Raw genomic sequence first — 25,827 nt, 5'->3', positions numbered from 1 at the left:
AGTGTCATGATGATCATTACCAGGGCAGGATCCATTAGAAAACTGTTGAGCACCTACAGTCGTATGAAGGAAACAATGTGTATTTTATGAAGAAATGACTACAACAAACTTTTGTATTTGTGTGCTTCCCAACTACTTTTTTGCACACCCAGCTTTTCTCATGTAAACATGCATTCTCCATGTTTGTGTGGGGTTTTAGCTCAGTGATGACAGAAATTTACTTTCACTTGCTCTTAAAATTCGTATGTTACAATATTTTTTCAGAGGAACCAGAAATCTTTCTTGATATTGGAGCACAGGATTTCCTCTCTTGTCGTGCTGGCACAACAATTAAAATCCCAGCTGTTATCAAGGGTCGTCCAGTTCCAAAAACATTTTGGGAGTTTGAAGGAAAAGCAAAAACAACAGCAAAGGTTAGTAAAAGAAAAGGCTCTTTTCTGCATGTGTTTCTAGACATTAAATCCTATACCCCTTTCTATTTATATTATTTCCCTTTGTTTATAGGAAGGAGGTCATAATGTACCTGAAGAAGCTCAGGTAAAGCGAACAATTTTTGTAACTTTAGTATTGTTGCATTTTTCAAATATAAATATTTAAAATTGATCTATAACTTGTCTTTTTTTTCTGTAACACACAGGTGGAAGCAACTGATACACGTTCAGCGATTATCATCCCTGAGTGCAACAGAAGTCATTCTGGACGATACAGTATTACAGCAAAGAACAAAGCAGGACAAAAAACTGCGCACATCAGAGTCAATGTGCTTGGTATGGCCTACATCTGTTGAAGTATTCAAATACTAGGTTTTAGTCTTATTTTTCTACATACTTTTTAAAAATTGTTTCTGTTGTGCTTTTATATTTAACAGATGTCCCAGGTCCACCAAAAGACCTAAAAGTAAGTGATATCACAAGAGGTAGTTGTAAACTTTCATGGAAGATGCCAGACGATGATGGTGGAGATAGAATCAGAGGCTATGTTATAGAGAAAAGAACTATTGATGGGAAGGCGTGGACTAAAGTCAATCCAAACTGCGGAAGTACTTCCTTTGTTGTACCTGATCTCATATCTGGCCAAGAATATTTCTTCCGGGTACGTGCAGAAAACCGTTTTGGTGTTGGCCCTCCTGCAGAGACAATCCAAAGGACCACAGCCAGGGATCCAATTCGTAAGTGAAATCAAAGTCAAACTAATTCTTTAAAACCATGTGGTACTGTATGGTGGATTTATTCACATTTCTGTTTTGTTTGAAAGATCCTCCTGATCCACCTATTAAACTAAAGATTGGCCTTGTAACAAAGAACACAGTGAGCTTGACATGGAAACCACCAAAGAATGATGGTGGAGCTCCTGTTACACACTATAATGTTGAATGTCTCCGCTGGGATCGTACTGGAGAAGTGAAAGAGACTTGGAAGCAATGTAACAGACGTGATGTGGAGGAAACAAAGTTTACTGTTGAGGACCTTGTAGAAGGTGGAGAATATGAATTCAGAGTCAAAGCTGTAAATATTGCAGGTCCTAGTAGGCCTTCAGCCACTGTTGGCCCACTTGTTGTCAAAGACCAAACATGTAAGTACTGATACAGTAAATGCAAATTCCATTTTAAAATTAGGAAAAAATTTTTGTATGTTAATTTCTCCAATATTTCATTGTAGGCCCACCATCTATTGAACTCAAAGAATTTATGGAGGTTGAAGAAGGAACAGATGTTAACATTGTGGCCAAGATAAAGGGTGTACCATTCCCTACATTAACTTGGCTCAAAGCTTCTCCAAAGAAACCAGATGACAAAACACCAGTATTGTATGATCAACATGTCAACAAGATTGTTGGTGAAGATACTTGCACTTTATTGATTCAACAGTCTCGCAGAAGTGATACAGGCTTATACACCATAACAGCTGTAAATAATCTGGGAAGTGCTTCCAAAGAAATGAGACTAAACGTTCTAGGTAGACATAAAGACCTCTTATGGATTGCATAAATTGATAGCATTCATATGATACTTTATTTTAATAGCATTTAAATCAATTCTTCTTTCTAAAAATGTGTCTTTCAGGTCGTCCTGGACCTCCAGTGGGACCTATTAAATTTGAAACCATTTTGGCTGATAAAATGACAATATCATGGCTTCCTCCATTAGATGATGGTGGTTCTAAGATTACAAACTATGTTATAGAGAAAAAAGAAGCAAACAGAAGGACATGGGTGCCTGTTACTAATGAGCCTAAGGAATGCTTATTCACTGTTCCCAAGTTGATGGAAGGCCATGAATATGTGTTCCGCATTATGGCACAGAATAAATATGGTATTGGAGAACCTTTGGATAGTGAACCAGAAACAGCACGAAACCTTTTCAGTAAGTAGGAATATGTTTTCAAATGATGTCAGTTGTTTTCATATGTTGGTATGTCTACCTGTTACATACCACAACTATTTTTGTCTCTTCACATAGGAAATTTTCTAGACTAGATGGAAGAGTTTTAGCATTAGTAGCTCTTAAAAGCATGTGTAGTACTTAAAAATACTTTTCTCCCTTCTTGTTATATATTAGAATAGAATCTCAAGCCTTTTTAAGGTTTAAATAAACAAAATATAAATCAAGTTTATCTGATGAGATTCAGGTCATTCTGTTGTATATGAGATGTTATTGACCTCGTATATCTGGAAGAGTCAATTTCCTGCCTTCAGTTTTGAAAGAGAAATTAGGCAAAGTAGCACTGATGTAGAGGGAAAGTTAGGCTGGTAAGAGAAAAACATTAATTCTTAAAACACTTGACGTTAGGCTGGGCACTGAAATAAGATACTGACCCAGGAAGACAAGAAAATTTCTTTTTTGAAAATTGCTATTTGAAGGAAAGATATATTTCATAGAATTATATGTACCTAAATAGGAATGGGAAGGTGAATGAGGGAATGAGTCTTGTGCAGATAGGTAACTACCTAATGCAACTGCAGCCATGTGAGTGTTCAGCTCTGTTTTGAACTCTAGCTATCTCCATCTTCCTTTAGCATTCTTAGTTTTACAAGCTATGTGTGAATCTTTTTCCCCCAGCTGTTCCTGGACCTTGTGACAAGCCAACCGTTAGCAGTATAACACGTGACTCAATGACAGTAAACTGGGAAGAACCAGAACATGATGGTGGCTCTCCTATCACTGGTTACTGGTTGGAGCGCAAGGAGACTTCTGGAAAGAGATGGACCAGGGTTAACCGTGACCCTATCAAACCTATGACCCTGGGGGTATCGTATAAAGTTACAGGTCTTATTGAAGGCTCTGAATATCAGTTCCGTGTTTCAGCTATCAATGCAGCTGGTGTTGGTCCACCAAGCATGCCATCTGACCCAGCAATTGCTAGAGATCCTATTGGTAAATATTTTAGAATCCTATTTTTAAATTTGAAAATATGCAGATAAGAACATAGAATATAATGTTATGCTCTAATGTTATGATTATATCCTTCAGCCCCACCTGGCCCTCCTATTCCAAAAGTTACTGATTGGACGAAGTCTTCTGTAGACTTGGAGTGGGCTCCACCACTAAAGGATGGTGGTTCTAGGATCACTGGCTACATTGTTGAGTATAAAGAGGAAGGAAAGGAAGAATGGGAACGGGTAGGTGGAAAATTATTACCGAATCTGCATTTCTTCTTCCTGTATGTCTATCAAAAGAAATTATTCCAGAAAAATTTATTTTTTAAGATTTTTCACTATACCGGATATTTTCTAAAAGGTCATATTTTTGCATCATAATTATCTTCATATGTTTAAGATAGAGGACCAAATGTAAAAGTCCCTTTACAACACCAAGTTAACTGCAGTTTCCTAAACTTAGAATTTTTAAATTTCTGTTTAAAGATGACAGAAAATATGTAGATAATTTGTGATAAAAGAACAGAAGACAAGACCAAGTTAGAACTGGCACAGAAGTGTCTCACTGCTATCAAGACTGTGCCAAATCATTTGCAACTGCTATATCCCTACATTTTCCTACTTTCTTTGGTAGTGTGTTACTGAAAATTTAACTGATGTACACCTTGACTATTTTTTGCATTGCATGCATTGCAAAAGTTGCATGCATTGTAAGTAATACCTAGTTTTCCTGCACTGTTTCCAGGTAAACAGGCTTCATACTGGGTTTTAAAAAGAGCAATGAATTCCTTTATTTTTGCCACTCTCATTTGTGAGTGTATTTGTCCAGTAATATATGCAATTCTTCTGAGAACACAGACTATTGTAACTGCTGTAACACCCTTGTCTTTTATAATTACCAAAAAGGTGAATCTTCAGAATAGCTTGTATGTTTGTGTCCTGTATTTTTTTGCATAGATTCAGAAGAATTCTATGTGAGCTAGATCCATGTATACTTAAGACTAAACCTGTAAATCTGAAACAATACGTGATTTAAGATTTGTCTCAATCACCCCAAAGGAATTGATGATGCCTTGACGTTACCTGATGTTTTAATATTTTGTTCCAGGCAAAAGATAAAGAAATCAGAGGAACCAAGTTTGTTGTGGCAGGATTAAAAGAAGGATGTTTTTACAAATTCAGAGTTAGAGCAGTCAATGCTGCTGGCATTGGAGAGCCTGGAGAAGTTACAGACATTATTGAAATGAAGGACAGAATTGGTATTTATCATTTACATTTACATTTTTAATGCCTCTAAGTCAAAGTGAGAAAAAAAAATTCATTTCATTTTTTTGGTTCTTCTCTCACAGTGGCTCCTGATATTAATTTGGATGCAAGTGTCAGGGACAGAATTGTTGTTCATGCTGGAGGAGTAATTCGGATCATAGCATATGTCTCAGGAAAACCAGCTCCAACAGTGACTTGGAGCAGAGATGACCAGGCTTTACCAGAAGAAGCCAAAATTGAAGAAACAGCTATTAGTTCTTCTTTGGTCATCAAGAATTGCAAAAGGAGCCATCAGGGTATATATACTCTTCTTGCTAAAAATGATGGTGGTGAGCGGAAGAAGACTATTATTGTTGATGTGCTAGGTAAATATTAACTTCAGTCCTTGTGAACAAGTAAAATTTTGTAACATCCAGCTTGTGTACTTATATACTCCATTTCCTCCTTGCTTTCAGATGTTCCAGGCCCAGTTGGAATGCCGTTCCTTACTGAAAACCTAACTAGTGACTCTTGTAAATTGACCTGGTTTACTCCAGAAGATGATGGAGGTTCTCCTATTACCAACTATATAATTGAAAAACGTGAATCTGACCACAGGGCTTGGACTCCAGTAAGCTGCACAGTTACAAGACAGAATGCTACTGTTCAGGGACTCACTGAGGGGAAAGCCTACTTTTTCCGAATTGCAGCTGAGAACATAATTGGTATGGGTCCATTCACAGAGACAACAAAAGAGATTGTTATTAGAGATCCAATAAGTAAGTATATTTTCAGGTTTGGATTACCATCATAAGAAATGAATATGCAGAAAAATGTGTTTACCTTTTTTCTTTGTTTATTCACAGCTGTTCCTGACCGTCCAGAAGACCTGGAAGTAAAAGCTGTTACCAAGAACTCTGTCACATTAACTTGGAACCCTCCAAAATATAATGGAGGCTCGGATATCACCATGTATGTTCTAGAGAGCCGTCTTATTGGAAAAGAGAAATTCCACAGAGTTACAAAGGAGAAAATGCTTGATAGGAAATATACAGTAGAAGGCCTGAAAGAGGGTGACACCTATGAGTATCGTGTGAGTGCTTGCAATATTGTGGGGCAAGGCAAGCCATCATTTTGCACAAAACCAATCACATGCAAGGATGAAATTGGTATGTGTTGTTTTCATATTTGTTTTGAAAATAGTAATTACACTTGTTGATTCCTTACTTTTTCTTATTAATATTGCTGACATTTGTGGCCACTGTTTTTTTTAATACCACCTTTCAGCTCCTCCATCGCTTGACCTTGACTTTAGAGACAAGCTCATTGTTCGGGTTGGTGAAGCTTTCAGCCTGACTGGACGTTACTCAGGCAAGCCTGCACCAAAAGTTACCTGGCTAAGGGATGATATTGTTGTGAAAGAAGACGACCGTACAAAGATCAAGACAACTCCTACAACTCTTTGTTTGGGGATACTAAAATCTGTCCGTGAAGACTCGGGCAAATACTGTGTTACTGTAGAGAACAGCACAGGATCAAGAAAAGGATTTTGTCAAGTTAATGTTGTTGGTAGGTTTTACTGAACAGCAGAATTGTCTGTGATTTTTAGCCATGATTATAATTTATTGAATGATATAAAATGTAAATATTAAGATTTATTCTTTATTATAATAATTGGATTTACTGAATTATCATTTATACTGAGATAGTCTTTATTAGTTTGGAGTATGTAGTTAATTCTGGCTTACTTTATTCAGCTTGAATAATTTGTTTCTACACGCATTTAGAGAATGTCAACACTATAGAAAATGTCAATCACAAAATACCTTATAAGCATTAAGGACTGAAGTTCAACGAGTCAAACACACATCAAAGAGGAATAGTCTTGAGTTCTTGATTCTTTATTAAAACTGTAGTGCTAAGTTTCTCATTTCATAGTGTATTTACTGTATCAACAGTGTATAATCTCTGTCATTACATGAAGCTCATATAAAAGCATGTGTATGTTTTATTTTTTCCTTAAACAGATCGCCCATCGCCTCCAGTAGGCCCAGTTATATTTGATGAAGTTCATAAAGATCATATGGTAGTTTCCTGGAAACCTCCATTAGATGATGGAGGCAGTGAAATTACAAATTACATTATTGAGAAGAAGGATGCACACAAAGACATGTGGATGCCAGTTACATCTGCCACAGTCAAGACAACATGCAAAATTCCTAAACTGCTTGAAGGAAGAGAATATCAAATTCGAATTTATGCTGAAAATCTTTATGGCATAAGTGATCCTCTCATCTCTGATGAGATGAAAGCCAAGGACCGTTTCCGTATGTTATTCATTTGCAATCTTACTTTGATATTTTAATCTTTACTCTGATTCTAGTGCTCATAAACTTTTTTTTCCCCTCCAGGTGTTCCTGATGCACCTGAGCAACCAATTATTAAGGATGTTACCAAAGACTCTGCAGTAGTGGTTTGGAACAAACCATATGATGGAGGCAAGCCAATAACAAACTACATTGTAGAAAAGAAGGAAACAATGGCTACAAGATGGGTCAGAGTTACCAGAGACCCGATTTTCCCCAGTACTCAGTTCAAAGTACCTGACCTCCTTGAAGGCTGTCAGTATGAATTCCGTGTTTCAGCAGAAAACGAAATTGGCGTTGGTGATCCTAGTCCACCATCAAAGCCAATTTTCGCTAGAGATCCCATCGGTAAAGTATTAAATTTCATTTTTCATTTAAATAGCAATGCACTCTTCATTTCAGTCAGGAAATCATTTTAATATTTTTTTTCCCTCTTTCTTTCTTTTTTTTTTTTTTAACAGCAAAGCCAAGTCCACCTGTTAACCCAGAAGCAGTAGATAAAACTAAAAATTCCGTTGATTTATCTTGGCAACCACCACGGCGTGATGGCAATGGCAAGATAATTGGCTACCTTGTTGAGTATCAGAAAGTTGGAGATGAGGAATGGAAAAAGGCCAATCTTACAGCAGATTCTTGTCCTGAAACAAAATACAAAGTCACTGGCCTTACCGAGGGCTTGACCTATAAGTTCAGGGTCAGGGCAGTCAATGCAGCAGGTGAATCTGAACCAGCCTATGTACCTGATCCAGTAGAAGTAAAGGACAGACTTGGTGAGTTTGATAAAATCATATAAGTTTACTTAAGATGAAGGGGTTTTTTTCCTCATTTTCTAAAAACATGTAAATTTGATTCCAGAACCTCCTGAGTTGATACTTGATGCTAATATGGCCCGAGAACAGCATGTAAAAGCTGGAGATACCCTGAGACTTAGTGCTGTTATTAAGGGTGTTCCGTTCCCAAAAGTTTCTTGGAAGAAAGAAGATCATGAGGTCTCACCCAAAGCTGATATTGAGGTTACAGGAGTTGGCAGTAAGCTTGAAATTCGTAACACTGTCCATGAAGATGGTGGAATTTACTCGCTGACGGTTGAAAATCCAGCTGGTTCAAAGACTGTTTCAGTAAAAGTTGTGGTCTTAGGTAATCTTTTGCCGTTCCCTTTCTACTGCATGTTTTTATTCTATTATTAGAGATTAAGAAATAAAAGAATGTCTGGAAAATATCAATAAAATGATAGAAATCATAGAATCATAGAACTATATAGCATCATAGAATCATATAACATAAACCATGTTATAAGACAGTAGAAAAAGGACTAAAAATTACATAAAATGTATTAATTTCTCTTGAAATTTACTAAGTTTTGTAAAAAATACTTCAATTACCAAATAAATAATGGATTCCATTTTTTTTGTCAACATTAGATAAGCCCGGTCCACCCAGAAATCTGAAAATCAGTGAAGTTAGAAGTGATTCTTGCTATCTCACTTGGATGGAACCAGAAGATGATGGTGGCTCTGTCATCACCAACTACGTGGTGGAAAGGAAAGATGTAGCTTCTGCACAATGGTTAGCCATCTCATCGTCCTCCAAGAAACGCAGTCACATAGCTAAATATTTGATTGAAGGCACTCAGTATCTCTTCCGAGTTGCGGCTGAGAATCAGTATGGTAGAGGTCCATATGTGGAAACACTCAAGCCTATTAAAGCTATAGATCCTCTGCGTAAGTGTTTTTCAGTTCTGTGGTTTGTTCGTGTTGTTCTTGGTAATTTTTGGGATTATCTTGTTGATATTAATGTGAATATGGTACACTGCTACCATAGATTTGCCATCCTAATAACCATTTTTGGTTTGTCTTTTAAAAGATCCTCCAGGGCCACCAAAGAATCTGCATCATGTAGATGTTGACAAGACTGAAGTTTCCCTTGCTTGGGATCGACCAGATCGTGATGGTGGTGCTGAGATAACTGGGTATTTGGTGGAATACCAAGAAGATGGTGCAGATGAATGGACAAAATTCCAAACAGTCCCTATGTTAGACTGTGTTGTTACAGGCCTACAAAAAGGAAAAATATACAAATTCCGTGTGAAAGCTCAGAATATTGTTGGTCTTAGCCTTCCAGATACAACTATACCAATAGAATGTCAAGAAAAACTAGGTACTTTTTAGCTTTTTGTGTTGTTTCATCAATTCTTTCTCTGTCTTTAAGCATTTCCCCTGAAAAGGTAATTTCTGTTTCTCTCTGATTTCAGTACCTCCATCTGTGGAACTAGATGTAAAATTAATTGAAGGTCTTGTTGTTAAAGCTGGCACCACAGTGAGGCTTCCTGCGATTATGAGAGGTGTGCCAGTTCCCACTGCAAAATGGGCTACCGATGACAATGAAATTAAACCAGATGGAAGATACAAGATTGAGACTGACAATTATTCAACTGTACTTACCATCAAGGACTGTGTAAGAAAAGACACAGGAGAATATCTTCTCACAGTATCTAATGCAGCTGGCAGCAAAACTGTTGCTCTGCATCTTACAGTTTTGGATGTTCCTGGCCCACCAACTGGTCCTATTAATATTCTTGAAGTAACACCAGAACATATGGTTATTTCTTGGCGTCCTCCTAAAGATGATGGTGGAAGTCCTATAATAAATTATATTGTTGAGAAGCGTCAATCAAAGAAAGAGACTTGGGGAGTGGTTAGCTCTGGAACAAGTCATACAAAAATTAAGATTCCACGACTGCAGAAAGGTTGTGAATATATTTTCCGTGTGCGGGCAGAAAATAAGATAGGCATTGGTGCACCCCTTGATTCAGAACCAACAGTTGCTAAACATATGTTTGATCCACCGTCTCCACCTGGAAAGCCAAGTGTTTATGATATTACAGAAAATGCTGCAACAGTGTCTTGGACTCTACCAAAATCTGATGGTGGAACTCCAATAACTGGTTATATACTTGAACGTCGGGAAGCGTCTGGTAAATGGGTGCGTGTCAATAAGACACCAATACTTGATATGAAATACAGAGTCACTGGTCTTTTTGAAGGCAACACATATGAATTCAGAGTTTTTGCAGAAAACATGGTGGGCTTAAGCAAACCATCTCCAAGCTCTGATCCAATAAAAGCGTCACGTCCTATCACTCCTCCTGGACCACCTATAAATCCAAAATTAAAAGACAAAACCAAAGAAACAGCTGATCTTGTGTGGACAAAGCCCCTCAAAGATGGTGGCAGCCCAATTCTGGGATACATTGTGGAATGTCAGAAAACTGGAACTACACAGTGGAATAGGATTAATAAGGATGAACTCATTAGACAGTGTGCTTTCAGAGTACCTGGATTAATAGAAGGAAATGAATATAAATTCAGAATAAAAGCTGTCAACATTGTGGGAGAGGGAGAACCAAGAGAACTGCCAGAAACTGTACTTGCAAAGGATATTCTTTCTCCTCCAGAAGTAAGCCTAGATGTGACCTGTCGAGACTTAATTACTGTCCGAGTAGGTCAAACAATACGTATTACTGGTAAAGTAAAAGGCAGGCCAGATCCTGACATAACGTGGTCTAAAGATGGCAAAGTGCTAGTACAAGGAAAGAATGTTGAAATACTCCATGATCTACCTCATGTTGAACTGCAAGTGAAAGAAGCAAAAAGATCTGATCATGGCAAATACATAATAGCAGCTAAGAACAGCTGTGGACATGCTCAAGCTTTTGCTGTTGTTAATGTACTTGATAGACCTGGACCATGTCAAAACCTGAAAATAAGCTATGTCACAAAAGATTCTTGTATGATCTCTTGGGAGAGTCCAGTGGATAACGGTGGCTCTGAAATTACAAATTACATCGTGGAGTACCGTCAACCAAACCAAAGGGGATGGTCAATTGTCTCTTCTGATATCACTAAGCGATTAGTAAAGGCAAATCTTGTAGAGAACCGTGAATACTTCTTCAGAGTTTGTGCAGAAAACAAAATAGGTCCAGGTCCTTGCATTGAGACCAAGACTCCCATCCTTGCTATCAATCCTATTGACAAGCCTGGAGAGCCAGAAAATCTTCACATTGCAGAGAAAGGAAAGACATTTGTGTATCTGAAATGGAGAAGGCCAGATTATGATGGTGGAAGTCCCAATTTAAGTTATCATGTTGAGAGAAAACTGAAAGATTCAGATGAATGGGAAAGAGTTCATAAAGGCAGCATTAAGGAAACACACTACATGGTAGATAAATGTGTTGAAAATAAGATTTACCAATTCCGAGTACAAACGAAGAATGAAGCAGGTGAAAGTAACTGGGTAAAAACAGCTGAAGTTGTTGTGAAGGAAGATCTACAGAAACCAGTGCTAGACTTGAAGTTAAGTGGGGTGTTGACTGTGAAAGCAGGTGACACAATCAGAATTGAGGCTGGAGTCAGAGGAAAACCACAGCCTGAAGTTGTGTGGACAAAAGACAAAGATGCCACAGATCTAACCAGATCTCCAAGAGTCAGTATTGAAACAACTTTTGACACATCTAAGTTTGTTCTCACAAAATCAAGGCGTAGTGATGGTGGGAAATATGTGATTACTGCAACTAATACAGCTGGTAGTTTTGTAGCATACGCTACTGTTATTGTCTTGGATAAACCAGGTCCTGTAAGAAACTTGAAAGTCACTAACATTTCCAGTGATAGATGTACTGTTACTTGGGACCCTCCAGAAGATGATGGTGGCTGTGAAATACAGAACTACATCCTGGAAAAATGTGAAAGCAAGCGTATGGTTTGGTCTACATACTCTTCCTCTGTACTAACAAACTATGCAAATGTGACACGGCTCATTGAAGGTAATGAATATATATTCAGAGTTCGTGCAGAGAACAAAATGGGCACTGGTCCACCAACAGAAACACACCCAATTATTGCAAAAACAAAATACGACAGACCTGGACGCCCTGACCCTCCAGATGTCACAAGAGTTAGCAAAGAAGAGATGACTGTTGTCTGGAATCCACCAGAATATGATGGTGGCAAATCAATTACAGGCTACATTTTAGAGAAGAAAGAGAAGCGATCACTAAGATGGGTTCCTGTTACTAAGACTGCAATCCCAGAGAGACGCAAGAAGGTTACTAATCTCATCCCTGGTCATGAATATCAGTTCCGTGTCAGCGCCGAAAATGAAGTTGGACTTGGAGAACCAAGCTTGCCATCAAGACCCGTAGTAGCAAAAGACCCAATAGGTATCATACCACTGTATTCTACTATATTTTGTTTTAATGTAACAGACTGCTAAATTGCACAGCTGTGTTCTTATCCATAATTTTTATTGTCTTTCAGAACCACCTGGTCCTCCTACAAACTTGAGAGTGGTTGATAGCACAAAGAGTTCCATAACCCTTGGCTGGGGAAAACCAGTGTATGATGGTGGTGCTCCAATTATTGGATATGTTGTGGAAATTAGACCAAAAGTTGAGGGTGCTGATCCTGAAGCAGGATGGAAACGATGCAATGTTGCTGCCCAAGTTATTCATACAGAATTTACAGCCACTAGCCTGGATGAGAATCAATTATATGAGTTCAGAGTTTCTGCCCAAAACCAGGTTGGCCTAGGGCGACCAGCTGAACTGAAAGACGCTGTTTCTCCCAAAGAAATACTTGGTGAGTTTTCCCACCATCTTTATGACTATTTACATACAAGCGTTATTTGCTCTGGTTCTTTATTATTTAATGTGCTAAACTTTGTATTTTATTTCTTTAATTTTGTCTTTCAGAGCCTCCTGAGATTGAGTTGGATGCAAGCATGAGAAAGTTAGTCACAGTCAGGGCTGGATGCCCTATTAGACTTTTTGCAATTATTAGGGGCCGCCCAGCACCAAAAGTCACCTGGAGGAGAATGGGTATTGACAATGTTATCAGAAAAGGACAAGTTGATCTGGTTGACACTATGGCCTTTTGTGTCATTCCTGATTCAACACGTGATGACTCAGGCAAATATTCACTGACACTTGTTAATGTAGCTGGAGAAAAGGCTGTGTTTGTGAACGTCAGAGTCCTGGGTAAGTAATGAAATATGTCTAGATGATCTTTAAACTACATTGAATGTTCATTGCAGGAATTTTTATGACCCCTATGTACTACAGTTTTTGAGCAAAACTGTATCAGCTAATAATAACTTCTGTATAGGAAGCTGTTGGTTCCCTTTAATTTTAACTTACTGAAGAAGAAAAGACTAACATAAATTGAAATTTCTTTACAGATACTCCTGGACCTGTGTCAGACTTCAAGGTTTCAGATGTCACCAAGATGTCATGCCACCTTTCATGGGCACCTCCAGAAAATGATGGTGGTAGCCCAGTGACTCATTACATCTTACAGAAACGTGAGGCTGACAGGAAGACCTGGGGAACAGTCACTGCAGAACTAAAGAAAACTAGTTTCCAAATAGCTAACCTTGTACCTGGAAATGAATATTTCTTTAGAGTAACAGCAGTAAATGAATACGGCTCAGGTGTTCCAAGTGACATACCAAAACCAGTTCTAGCAACAGATCCCCTAAGTAAGTATGCATTTATGCATATTTCATGGTTTTTCTCCAATTTTAATAAGATTTTGCATTTTTTGAAAGCTGATGTTTCTAAATTAAATACTAAATACTCAATTATAAGCATAAATATAGCTGCGTCAGTTTCTTTCAAATAATACAGTCTATGAATATAGCACCTTTGCAACTATTAAAAATTTTGCTCTTTTCTATATTGTCTTTGTTGAGTTAGCATGGTTAGCATCCAGTAATTCAGCAAGTATTCAAGAGTCAGAATATCTTGGAAATACAGTGTTCAATGCACTTCCTTTTTTTTTCCTGTGTAGGTGAACCTGATCCACCAAGAAAACTTGAAGTTGCTGAAATTACGAAGAATAGTGCTACTTTAGGCTGGCTGCCACCACTGCGTGATGGAGGCTCTAAAGTTGATGGGTATATTGTTAGCTACAAAGAAGATGAACAACCAGCAGATAACTGGACAGAATATTCAGTTGTTAAAGATCTCTGCATTGTTGTAGCTGGTCTGAAAGAGGGAAAGAAGTACAAGTTTAGAGTGGCAGCCAGAAATGCCGTAGGAGTAAGTTTGCCAAGAGAAACTGAAGGAATATTTGAAATTAAAGAGCAACTCAGTAAGTACCAATTTAATATTACCTATGTTGAATATTCTGCTTTAATAATGAAGTGAGCAAAAATTCTAGTTCTTTGAGTGAGTCCCAGAAAGACGTGTTTTATGAACTCATCTGTATGATTATGGTTGACTGGACTGAGTATTTTGACATATCAGAAAGGATGAGAGTTGACCACTAACTTAGAATTATTAAAGAATTTTGCAGTTATGGTTTCAATTGAAACCAGAGCATAGTAACTGAAGATAAATGGCAAATACCTTCGATGAACTAAAAATTAAATGGAACAGTGTCAGAGTGGTAGTTTGAGAGCTAAAAGGAGCCAAAAGTGGGAGCTGTTCTGAGATAACAGAAAACAAGTTGTTTATTTTGTAGAGATACTTGAGTCTATATAGTAAAAGGCAAGGAAGACAGCTTGGTCTAATTAAGGTAGTAGGGTCCCTGAGACACGGGAAGACATAAGGGTAAGGGACAGATGAGACATGGAAAGATAAAAGGAAAGGTACAGGAGCAAAAGAAAATGAAAACTAGACAATGGCAGGAAGAAAAGTATACCAACAATATTGTCATTTTTTTTCTGGAAAACTCAGACAGATTTTGTGCAAAAGTAGTAGAAGAAGGAGCTCTACTTGAAGAATGATTTAAGAGGATGAAAAGATTGACAGTGCAAATGGGTTTAGTTCAACAAGAACTTGCCTTTCTTTTCTCTTCCTTTACATTTGTCTTGTAGAAAGTCAGCAATAAGTGAGCAACAACATTCCGATGTAAAAAGGAATTATATGTCATGTATCAGTAGTGCACAAGTATCTACATAAGCCTGTGAGAAGGCAATCCAGACTCAAAAATATTCTCTTATAAACTGCACATTAATGTAAAAGTAAGACTGGAATAGATATTGCCCACTGCAGAATCTCTAGCTGTCCAGAAGTGGAACCTAAATTAAAAATTGTTAGATCATTCCTACTGGTGATTCCACTTCAGAGAGAAACAGAGAACTTTCACATAAAAATATATGAAAAAAATAAACTAATTGGTCAAATTAGTCAAAAGCTTGTCACAGAAGTTGAATTTATGTCTGTGTGTGTTTGTTTTTTTTTTTTTCAGTCCCACCTAAGATTCTGATGCCTGATCACGTTCACATTAAAGCTGGAAAGAAACTGAGAATTGAAGCTCATGTATATGGGAAGCCTCAGCCAGTCTGTAAATGGTTGAAAGGAGATCAGGATGTACTTACATCCAGTCGCCTTGCTGTGCATAAAGCAGAAAAGACTTGTGTTCTTATTATTAAGGATGTATCTAGAAAAGATTCTGATTTTTACACTCTTACTGCAGAAAATAGCTCTGGTACTGATAGTCAGAAAATCAGAGTGATAGTCATGGGTATGTTCCATTTGATTATTTTTAAACCCAGCTTTATACAAAACTAGTTTTACTATATTCCAGTGGTTGCCATTTTCTTTCATCCTTTTCTTCTTAATATACTTTTTTATGCAGATAAACCAGGTCCACCACAGCCTCCATTTGATATTTCTGACATAGATGCTGACGCTTGCACTCTTTCATGGCATATACCTCTCGAAGACGGTGGCAGTAACATTACAAACTATGTTGTTGAGAAATGTGATGTAAGTCGAGGAGACTGGGTAACAGCTTTAGCTTCTGTCACAAAGACAACCTGCAGAATTGGAAAATTGATTCCAGGAGAAGAGTATATGTTCCGCGTTCGTGCTGAAAATCGTTTTGGGATTTCTGAGCCACTTAATTCCGGCAAGATGATTGCAAGGTTCCCATTTGGTATGTCAGGTTTTGATAGCAGCATTTCTCACTTTAGTCCTTATAATAAGGAAACGTAATTGATATCCATCTTTGTATTTCTTTCTAGATGTTCCTAGTGAACCAAAGAATGCACGTATCACCAAGGTCAATAAGGACTGCATTTTTGTTGCCTGGGATAAACCTGATAGTGATGGAGGCAGCCCAATCACCGGTTATCTCATTGAGCGCAAAGAAAGGAACAGTTTACTGTGGGTGAAAGCGAATGACACAGCTGTGCGCTCCACAGAATACCCTTGTGTGGGCCTCATTGAAGGTCTTGAGTACACTTTCCGAATTTATGCACTGAACAGGGCTGGAGCAAGTAAACCTAGTAAACCAACAGAATTTGTGACAGCAAGAACACCAGTTGGTAAGTCAAACATACCAATAATCTGGAACAGACTGCTGCTTTTTATGGTCATTTTCAATGTCTCTATGGTCTTCATTTGCCCTTCTGTTTATATCTTGATGTTCACTGTGACTGCACTCTGAGTGGAGTGTATGGATATGCTGCAAATAGGATTCAGCACTATTAAAGCCATTTTTTAATATGTTTGCTTTTTTGGCAAAACAGACTATAACATGATCTTATTTGCTTTAGATCCCCCTGGAAAACCTGAAGTTATTGATGTCACTAAGAGTACTGTATCACTAGTATGGACAAGACCAAAGCATGACGGTGGTAGCAAACTTATTGGCTACTTTGTTGAAGCTTGCAAATTACCTGGTGATAAGTGGATTCGGTGCAATACAACTCCACATCAAATACCCCTAGAAGAGTACACTGCTACTGATTTGGAAGAAAATGCTCAATATCAATTTAGAGCAATTGCCAAGACAGCAGTCAACATTAGCCCACCTTCAGAACCTTCTGATCCAGTGACAGTTCACCCAGAAAATGGTAAGAAATGTAAAAGCATTTGAGAACTCTGATAAGAGCCTGTGCATATTGAACTAACACTCATGTGAAGAATGAGATCTTTTTCTCTTACTAGACCAATCAATTCTTGGGCTCTCTTCTTTCAGTTCCCCCCAGAATAGAGTTGGATCTGTCTATGCAATCACAGCTTACAGTAAAAGCTGGAACTAATGTGCGTCTGGAGGCAAATGTATATGGCAAGCCAATGCCAACAATCACCTGGAAGAAAGAAAAAGAAGCTTTAAAGCCATCTGAAGGTGTCAAGATCACCACTAAGAGAAATCTTGCTACAGTTGAGTTGTTCAGCGTTAACAGAAAACAAACAGGAGACTACACTATTACTGCTGAGAATGCAAGTGGATCAAAGTCAGCAACCATTAAGTTGAAAGTACTTGGTAAGCTAAAGATTATATGTTAATAAATACAGTTATAATTAAATGATATAACAAGAGATAGAGTTTTAACAATGTGATATTCATTTTTCTAGATAAGCCCGGTCCACCAGCCTCCGTTAAAATTAAACATATGTATGCGGATCGTGCAATGCTTTCTTGGGAACCTCCTCTGGAAGATGGAGGTTCAGAAATCACTAACTACATTGTAGACAAGCGTGAAACAAGCAGACCAAACTGGGCCCAAGTCAGTGCCAATGTACCCATTACAAGCTGCACAGTGGAGAAACTAATAGAAGGACATGAGTATCAGTTCCGCATATGTGCTGAAAACAAATATGGTGTTGGAGATCCTATCCTGACTGAACCAGCAGTTGCTAAGAATCCATACGGTAAGTGTTTTGTGGGATATCTTCATTAGTCGCTGTTTTTTTGTGTACATTTGTGTATATGAATGTAACTTTCAAATAAATCTTCACAGATGTACCTGGGCCTTGTGATCCACCAGTAATCAGCAATGTAACAAAAGACTTTATGACTGTTAGCTGGAAGCCTCCAGCTAGTGATGGTGGATCCCCAATAACTGGTTATATACTTGAGAAGCGTGAAACTAAGGCTCTTAACTGGACAAAGGTAACCAGAAAGCCTGTTATTGAAAGAACTGTTAAGGCTACTGGACTCCAAGAAGGAACAGAATACGAGTTCCGGGTGATTGCATTGAATAAGGCAGGACCTGGCAAGCCTAGTGCACCATCTAAAGCAGTGTATGCCCGCGATCCTCAATGTAAGCTAAAAGTCTCATTTATTTTCCACATTTTTTTCCAAACACCTTTGTACAGCAGTCGGTGCGATAACTTTATGTTATTTTCATTCTCAGATCCTCCTGGCCCACCTGCTTTCCCAAAAGTGGTTGATACTACTCGTAATTCGATAAGCCTGTCATGGAGCAAACCAGCCTATGATGGAGGAAGCCCCATTATCGGTTATCTAGTGGAAGCAAAAAGAGCTGACACAGACAACTGGGTCAGATGCAATCTACCCAAGAACTTACAGGCTACACAATTTGTGGTAACAGGACTGATAGAAGATACAGAGTACCAGTTCCGCGTTTATGCTGTCAATAAGATTGGATACAGTGATCCAAGTGATGTTCCTGATAAACACACTGCCAAAGACATTTTAAGTATGTTCACTGAAAACAAACAACCTTGCTGACTTTTGCTTTAATCTGTGGGATGAGTTCCAAAGACAGGGTTTGTCATAGATGACAGAAGCAGATTAATTTGGAACGTGTCATTTCTCAAAAAATGTAGGTTAGAAGTGGCCAGTTTGGAAGAGAATAGGGCAGTTCAGAGCTGAGTAGAATTGGATTGGTGTCTGCATTTTTCATTTGTGGGCTAGATACTCCTATTTTGGGTCTTCAACAAAGTTTTCTTCTCTAATTTTCTTGTCTTCTTTTTCTTTCTCTAATCCTGAATCTAATCTAAGTCTAATTAGACTTTTAAGATCTCTCTTTTATTCTTAAAACTTTCCATCTTCTTCATGTCTTCTAAATAATTTGAAGCCAAGATTACTGTTCAAAGCATCTGTTTATCACACTACTTAATTGTATGGCAGTTATTCCTTAAGAACCATGCTGGCTTCCGTGTGCCTTGTGCTCTATGTCCAAAAGCATTGCTTAAGAGAACTGTCTTGGATAAACAGTCCAGTCAAGGAGGATATGAAACTCCTTTGAATTCTCAAGGAACTAGGGGACATCTTCATATGATAAGTAATGCAAATGGTGGAAAAGACAGAAAAAAAGGAAGTTAAATTAGAGTAAAAAAATGCCAAGTTTGCAAATGATCTTGAAATAGGAGCCAGGACACTAACTCATTAACATCATCATGGGCATGAGAACAAGTTGGGTTTTTTTCACAGTAATTTTAGTGATAGTCTTAAAGATGATGTTGTAATTGCATGGTTTTCTGTTAAACCCACAGTTCCTCCTGAAGGAGAACTTGATGCAGAACTAAGGAAAATCCTTGTGTTGCGTGCTGGAGTCACAATGAGGCTTTATGTACCAGTAAGAGGACGTCCACCTCCAAAGATTATGTGGTCTAAAGTGGGTGCCAACCTAAGAGATAGACAAGGATTAGACATCAAGTCAACTGATTTTGATACCTTCCTGCGTTGTGAAAATGTAAACAAGTATGACGCTGGAAAATATGTTCTCAGCCTGGAGAACAGCTGTGGCAAAAAGTCATATACCATCATTGTAAAAGTACTTGGTAAGTGCCAGGGTTTTCCCCACTGTAACATATATCTTAACTTCTTAAGTTTTTGTATTTTGTTTACTAAATCAAATATGGGATTATTGTGTTTATCTAGACACTCCAGGCCCTCCAATTAACCTGATCGTAAAGGAAGCATCTAAGGATTCTGCCTTCATTACATGGGAACCTCCACTAATAGATGGCGGCAGTCCAGTCACAAATTATGTTGTTGAAAAACGTGATGCAGAAAGAAAGTCATGGTCCACAGTAACAACAGAATGTCCAAAGACAAGTTACAGGATAACTAACTTAGAAGAAGGCAAATCTTACTTCTTCCGGGTTTTTGCTGAAAATGAATATGGTATTGGTGACCCCTGTGAAACTCGCGATGCTGTTAAAGCTTCTGGTAAGAAAAATGAATTCATTTCACCTATTTTAGTATTCAATTTTTTTTTTTTTATTTTTAGCATGAATGGATTCTTACTATGCTTTTCTTCCTTATAGAAACACCTGGGCCAGTTGTGGATCTAAAAGCTTCCGCTGTAACAAAGTCATCGTGCAATTTAGTGTGGAAAAAACCTATCAGTGATGGTGGAAGTCGCATTTTTGCATATGTTGTCGAGGTCCTGATTGGTGAAGATAAATGGCAAGAAGTCATGAGGGCAAAGAACCTCCATTTTTCAATGAGAGATCTAAAAGAAGGACAAGAATACACTTTCAGAGTAAGAGCCCAGAATGATGCTGGATGTGGAACTCCAACAGAGCTCACAATTGTGGCAAGAGATGATGTTGGTAAGAAGCAACTTAAGATTATTAATTCAATACTTCACTTACCCAAATTACATTTATTATATGCTTGATATCATTACTATGCACACATACAAATCAGAATACTTTAAAACAGCATCTCAGTTTTATCATAGAGTTTATTCACAGTTACATAATCGATCTCCTTTATTTTTATACAGTGGCACCTGATCTTGATTTAAGAGATCTACCTGATTTGTGCTATACTGCAAAAGAGGGTAGCAATTTCCGTCTTAAAGTTCCAATTAAAGGCAAGCCTGTCCCAACTGTAACTTGGAAGAAAGATGAAGACCAGACACTTACTGAGAGTGGAAGAGTTGCATTTGAATCTACAGCAGTTAACACCACACTTGTAGTACATGACTGCCAGAAAGCTGATGCTGGAAAATACACAATAACTCTGAAGAATGTTGTTGGCAGCAAGGAAGGCACTATTTCTGTGAAAGTGGTTGGCAAACCTGGCATACCAACAGGTCCAGTGAAATTTGAAGAAGTCACAGCTGATGCCATAACCTTAAAGTGGGGCCCTCCAAAAGATGATGGTGGTTCAGAAATTACTAACTATGTCCTAGAGAAGAGAGATAATGTAAACAATAAGTGGGTGACTTGTGCCTCTGCAGTCCAGAAGACCACATTTAAAGTTACAAGACTTCATGAAGGAAATGAATATACATTCAGGATCAGGGCTGAAAATAAATACGGAGTAGGTGAAGGTCTGAAATCCGATCCTGTCATTGCAAAACATCCATTTGGTAAGTATCCATTATAATTTTCAAAATTTAAAAAAATGGTTTGGTGATGATATGTATTTTTAATGTTACTGCATTTTTAAAATTTTGCTTAGATGTGCCAGATGCTCCTCCACCTCCCAACATTGTTGATGTTCGGCATGAATCTGTAGCTTTAACCTGGACTGATCCCAGAAGAACTGGAGGCTCACCAATCACAGGTATGTCCCAAAGGCCTTCCTAGTATTTCACTTCTTAATAGTTCTTTCCCTCTGTCAAAGGGTTAGATAAAACTATCAGGTGTCTGTGCTTTTGAGTCACTGATTTCACTTTTCTAATTCTTACTATTCCTCTATGATTAATTTTTCTAAAAAAAAAAAAAAAAAAAAAACTTAAAAGTTGTGAAAAGATTAACTGAGAAACAGTATTTTTGCACGGAGCCAAAAGATCTAGAGAAAGAAAACAAACTCACCTGTATGTTACATTACATGGGTCTAGAAAACTAGCAATTTGCATTTACAAACATCTTGTTGCAATTGCATACATGTGTAATGTGTGTCTGTATACATTTTTTAATCTGTTTTTCAGTGTTCCTCTTGCACAATGTCTGTGTGGAATGCCATACAAGCACTAGCATGTGTCACAGTGCTGTAAGAAATTAATATTCCTAGAAAACCCCTCAATTTTCATCTCAACATTTGTCTTCCAGGTTATCACATTGAATTCAAAGAAAGAAATAGTCTTCTGTGGAAGAGAGCAAATAAAACACCAATAAGAATGAAAGATTTCAGAGTGACAGGATTAACTGAAGGCCTGGAATATGAGTTCAGGGTAATGGCAATAAATATGGCTGGAGTAGGTAAACCAAGTCTGCCATCTGAACCAGTTGTGGCACTTGATCCTATTGGTAAGTCATCAGGAAAATAAAAGGAAAAATCTGAAATTTGAAAAAACTTTTGTTTAACCACAATTTATTATTTTTTCTTCTAGATCCCCCTGGGAAACCTGAAGTTATCAATGTAACTAGGGACTCAGTAACACTCATTTGGACAGAACCAAAATATGATGGTGGACATAAGTTAACTGGCTATATTGTTGAAAAGCGTGATTTACCCTCGAAGACTTGGACAAAAGCTAATCATGTGAATGTTACTGACTGTGCATTTACTGTAACTGACCTCATTGAAGGCTCCAAATATGAATTCAGAATCAGAGCAAAGAACACTGCTGGAGCTATCAGTCCTCCATCTGAATCCACAGGAACCATAATATGCAAGGATGAGTATGGTATGTAGATAGCAATAACTATGTAGATTTTTATTTGAATAATTCATACCAAATAATCTTTTTTTTTATGTGTTCTTGTTATAACAGTCAGGGTTTTTTTGTTTGTTTTAACAGAGGCACCAAGTATTGTTATTGATCCTACTTTGAAGGAAGGCTTAACAGTAAAAGCAGGAGAGACCATTACAGTGTCTGCTATCAGCATCCGTGGCAAACCACCTCCAACTTCAGCATGGTCAAAAGCTGGAAAAGATTTTAGACCTTCAGAGCTTGTGCACATTGAAACCACACCAACTTCTTCTACTTTAACTATAAAATATGCAGCCAGAAAAGATTCTGGAGAATACACAATCACTGCAACCAATCCTTTTGGCACTAAGCAAGAGACTGTACATGTGAAAGTTTTAGATATTCCAGGACCTCCAGGGCCTATTGAGATCAGCAATGTTTCAGCAGAAAAAGCAACTCTTACATGGTCACCTCCTGCAGAAGATGGTGGATCACCAGTCAAAACATATGTTCTTGAAAAGAGAGAAACTAGCCGGCTGCTCTGGACATTGGTTGCTGAAAACATTGAAAGCTGTAGACATGTTGTTAGCAAGCTCATTCAGGGAAATGAATATGTTTTCCGTGTCTCAGCAGTAAATCAGTATGGCAAGGGTGAACCAGTACAATCAGAACCAGTCAAAATGGTGGACAGATTCGGTATGTAGAACAAGCTAAGAGGTTCCAGTATAGTTTTCTTAATCTCCACAAACTTGACTTTTGTTTCATTTGTTCTTTTTTTTCTTTCTTGACAGGTCCCCCAGGCCCTCCTGGAAAACCAGAAGTAACAAACGTGACTAAGAATGCTGTCACAGTTACCTGGAAAAGGCCCATAGATGATGGTGGAAGTGAAATCACAGGTTACTATGTGGAGCGAAGAGAAAAGAAGGGTTTAAGATGGGTCAGAGCAACGAAGAAACCTGTTTCAGATCTTAGATGCAAAGTAACTGGTCTCCTGGAAGGAAATGAATACGAGTTCCGTGTCAGTGCAGAAAATAGAGCAGGAGTTGGACCACCAAGTGATGCTTCAAAACCAGTCATGTGCAAGGATGTTGCATGTTAGTATTGTGCCGTTTCTTTTTTGGGGATTGGGGGGGATGGGCAGGAAGCACTTTCAGACAGTATAAGAGTGACTTCCTCTGTAACGTAATTTTTTGTCTTTTCCTCACTTTACAGACCCACCAGGTCCACCTGCAAATCCAAGAGTGACTGATACTACAAAGACAAGTGCATCTTTAGCCTGGAACAAGCCTCACTATGATGGTGGCCTTGACATCATTGGCTATATAGTAGAGCATCAAAAGGAAGGGGAAGAAGAATGGGTAAAAGACACGACAGGGACTGCTTTAAGAATCACTCAGTTTGTTGTTGCTCATCTGCAAACGGGAGCCAAATACAATTTCAGAATCTCTGCCATGAATGCTGCAGGTGTCAGTGAACCAGCAATAATTCCAAGTGTGGAAATCAAAGACCGGGAAGAGATTCCTGACTTTGAATTAGATGCTGAACTAAGAAGAACGCTTGTTGTTAGAGCTGGATTAACTATTCGTATTTTCGTGCCAATTAAAGGACGACCAACTCCAGAAGTTACATGGACAAAAGATGATGTTTCACTCAAAGGACGTGCCAGTATTGAAAACACAGACTCTTTTACGCTCTTGATTGTCACAGATTGCACCAGATATGATGCAGGAAAGTATGTCATGACTCTTGAAAATGCTGCTGGTAAGAAGACGGGCTTTGTACAAGTAAAAGTATTGGATACACCAGGTCCACCAATAAACCTTAAGCCTAGAGAAATAACCAAAGACAGCATCACCCTCCAATGGGATATGCCTCTGATAGATGGCGGTTCACGTATAACGAACTATATTGTCGAGAAACGTGAATCAACTCGGAAAGCTTATTCAACAGTCACAACCAACTGCCAGAAGTGTTCCTTTAAGATTCCTAATTTGGCTGAGGGGTGTGAATACTATTTCAGAGTGCTGGCTGAAAATGAGTATGGTATTGGTGAACCAGCCGAGACCACGGAACCAGTAAAAGCTTCTGAGGCACCATCCCCACCTGAAAGCCTTAATATTATGGATGTAACACGAAACTCAGTTAGCCTGGCTTGGCCAAAACCAGAACACGATGGTGGCAGCAAAATCACTGGGTATGTAATTGAAGCACAGAGGAAAGGAACCAACCAGTGGGCACACATCACCACTGTAAAAACACTGGACTGCGTAGTAAAGAATCTAACTGAAAATGAAGAGTATACTTTCCAGGTTATGGCAGTTAACAGTGCTGGAAGAAGTGCTCCAAGAGAAAGCAGGCCAGTTATTATCAAGGAGCAAACGATGTTACCAGAGTTTGACCTCCGTGGTATCTACCAGAAAACAGTCATTGCCAAAGCTGGTGAAAATATCAAGATTGAAATCCCTGTACTTGGTCGTCCAAGGCCTACTGTGACTTGGAAGAAAGAAGACCAGATACTTAAGCAAACACAAAGGGTAAATTATGAAAATACTGCAACTGCAACCATACTAAGCATCAATGAATGTATTAGAAGTGATAGTGGTCAATATCCACTATCAGCTAAAAATATTGTTGGAGAAGTTAGTGAAGTAATCACAGTTCAGGTTCATGACATACCTGGACCTCCTACTGGACCAATCAAATTTGATGAAATTTCATCCGACTGCCTAACATTCTCATGGGAGCCTCCTCTGAATGATGGTGGTGTACCAATAAGTAACTATGTTGTAGAAATGCGTCAAACCGACAGCACCACGTGGACTGAATTGGCAACCACGGTGATACGTACTACTTTTAAAGCCGTTCGTCTTACCACTGGAGTTGAATATCAGTTCCGTGTTAAAGCTCAAAACAGATATGGAGTTGGTCCAGCCATTACTTCAGAGTCCGTTGTTGCGAACTACCCATTTAAGGTACCTGGGCCTCCTGGCACTCCGCAGGTGATTGCAGTCACAAAAGAAACCATGACCATTAGCTGGCATGAGCCAGTAAGTGATGGTGGAAGCCCAATTTTGGGATATCACATTGAAAGGAAAGAACGAAATAGCATTCTTTGGCAAACTGTAAGTAAAATGCTGGTATCAGGCAATATCTTTAAATCAACTGGACTTACCGATGGCATTGCATACGAATTCCGTGTTATAGCAGAAAATCTGGCTGGGAAGAGTAAGCCAAGCAAGCCATCTGAGCCTGTGTTTGCCCTAGACCCAATAGATCCACCTGGTAAGCCGATACCTCTGAACATTACAAGACATGCAGTTACACTGAAATGGACTAAACCAGAATATAATGGAGGTTTTAAGATAACTGGTTACACCGTGGAAAAAAGAGACCTTCCTAACGGCCGTTGGCTGAAGGCTAATTTCAGCAATATACTGGAGACTGAATTCACTGTAAGTGGTTTGACAGAAGATGCTGCCTATGAATT

General features: G+C 38.4%; 1 protein-coding gene across 1 annotated transcript in view; it reads left to right on the top strand.

Moving 5' to 3' along the window:
- TTN (titin) overlaps positions 1 to 25,827 on the top strand; it is a gene marked incomplete at its 5' end in the record, with an annotated part of 110,465 nt that overhangs the window by 41,283 nt on the left and 43,355 nt on the right. The window contains 43 exon segments of the mRNA XM_008944988.1: positions 265 to 413; positions 505 to 537; positions 638 to 767; positions 869 to 1,168; positions 1,255 to 1,572; positions 1,659 to 1,955; positions 2,063 to 2,362; positions 3,059 to 3,373; positions 3,470 to 3,618; positions 4,484 to 4,634; positions 4,725 to 5,006; positions 5,097 to 5,399; positions 5,487 to 5,789; positions 5,908 to 6,189; positions 6,648 to 6,947; positions 7,032 to 7,334; positions 7,448 to 7,756; positions 7,842 to 8,123; positions 8,408 to 8,707; positions 8,850 to 9,143; positions 9,238 to 12,204; positions 12,302 to 12,622; positions 12,736 to 13,020; positions 13,221 to 13,520; positions 13,832 to 14,134; positions 15,236 to 15,511; positions 15,626 to 15,925; positions 16,014 to 16,316; positions 16,548 to 16,847; positions 16,973 to 17,260; positions 17,353 to 17,649; positions 17,739 to 18,041; positions 18,135 to 18,440; positions 19,240 to 19,527; positions 19,628 to 19,918; positions 20,017 to 20,304; positions 20,481 to 21,071; positions 21,164 to 21,268; positions 21,757 to 21,954; positions 22,038 to 22,334; positions 22,449 to 23,036; positions 23,132 to 23,434; positions 23,553 to 25,827. The exon segment at positions 23,553 to 25,827 is cut by the window's right edge and continues 14,852 nt beyond it. Of these exon segments, the coding sequence (XP_008943236.1) occupies positions 265 to 413; positions 505 to 537; positions 638 to 767; positions 869 to 1,168; positions 1,255 to 1,572; positions 1,659 to 1,955; positions 2,063 to 2,362; positions 3,059 to 3,373; positions 3,470 to 3,618; positions 4,484 to 4,634; positions 4,725 to 5,006; positions 5,097 to 5,399; positions 5,487 to 5,789; positions 5,908 to 6,189; positions 6,648 to 6,947; positions 7,032 to 7,334; positions 7,448 to 7,756; positions 7,842 to 8,123; positions 8,408 to 8,707; positions 8,850 to 9,143; positions 9,238 to 12,204; positions 12,302 to 12,622; positions 12,736 to 13,020; positions 13,221 to 13,520; positions 13,832 to 14,134; positions 15,236 to 15,511; positions 15,626 to 15,925; positions 16,014 to 16,316; positions 16,548 to 16,847; positions 16,973 to 17,260; positions 17,353 to 17,649; positions 17,739 to 18,041; positions 18,135 to 18,440; positions 19,240 to 19,527; positions 19,628 to 19,918; positions 20,017 to 20,304; positions 20,481 to 21,071; positions 21,164 to 21,268; positions 21,757 to 21,954; positions 22,038 to 22,334; positions 22,449 to 23,036; positions 23,132 to 23,434; positions 23,553 to 25,827 (16,873 nt within the window).

Source organism: Merops nubicus, unplaced genomic scaffold (assembly GCF_000691845.1).
Source record: "Merops nubicus isolate BGI_N331 unplaced genomic scaffold, ASM69184v1 scaffold43627, whole genome shotgun sequence".
Lineage (NCBI taxonomy): Eukaryota > Metazoa > Chordata > Aves > Coraciiformes > Meropidae > Merops > Merops nubicus.
The sequence above is the reverse complement of the archived record's forward strand: the minus strand, read 5'-3'. Positions and strand labels throughout refer to the sequence as shown.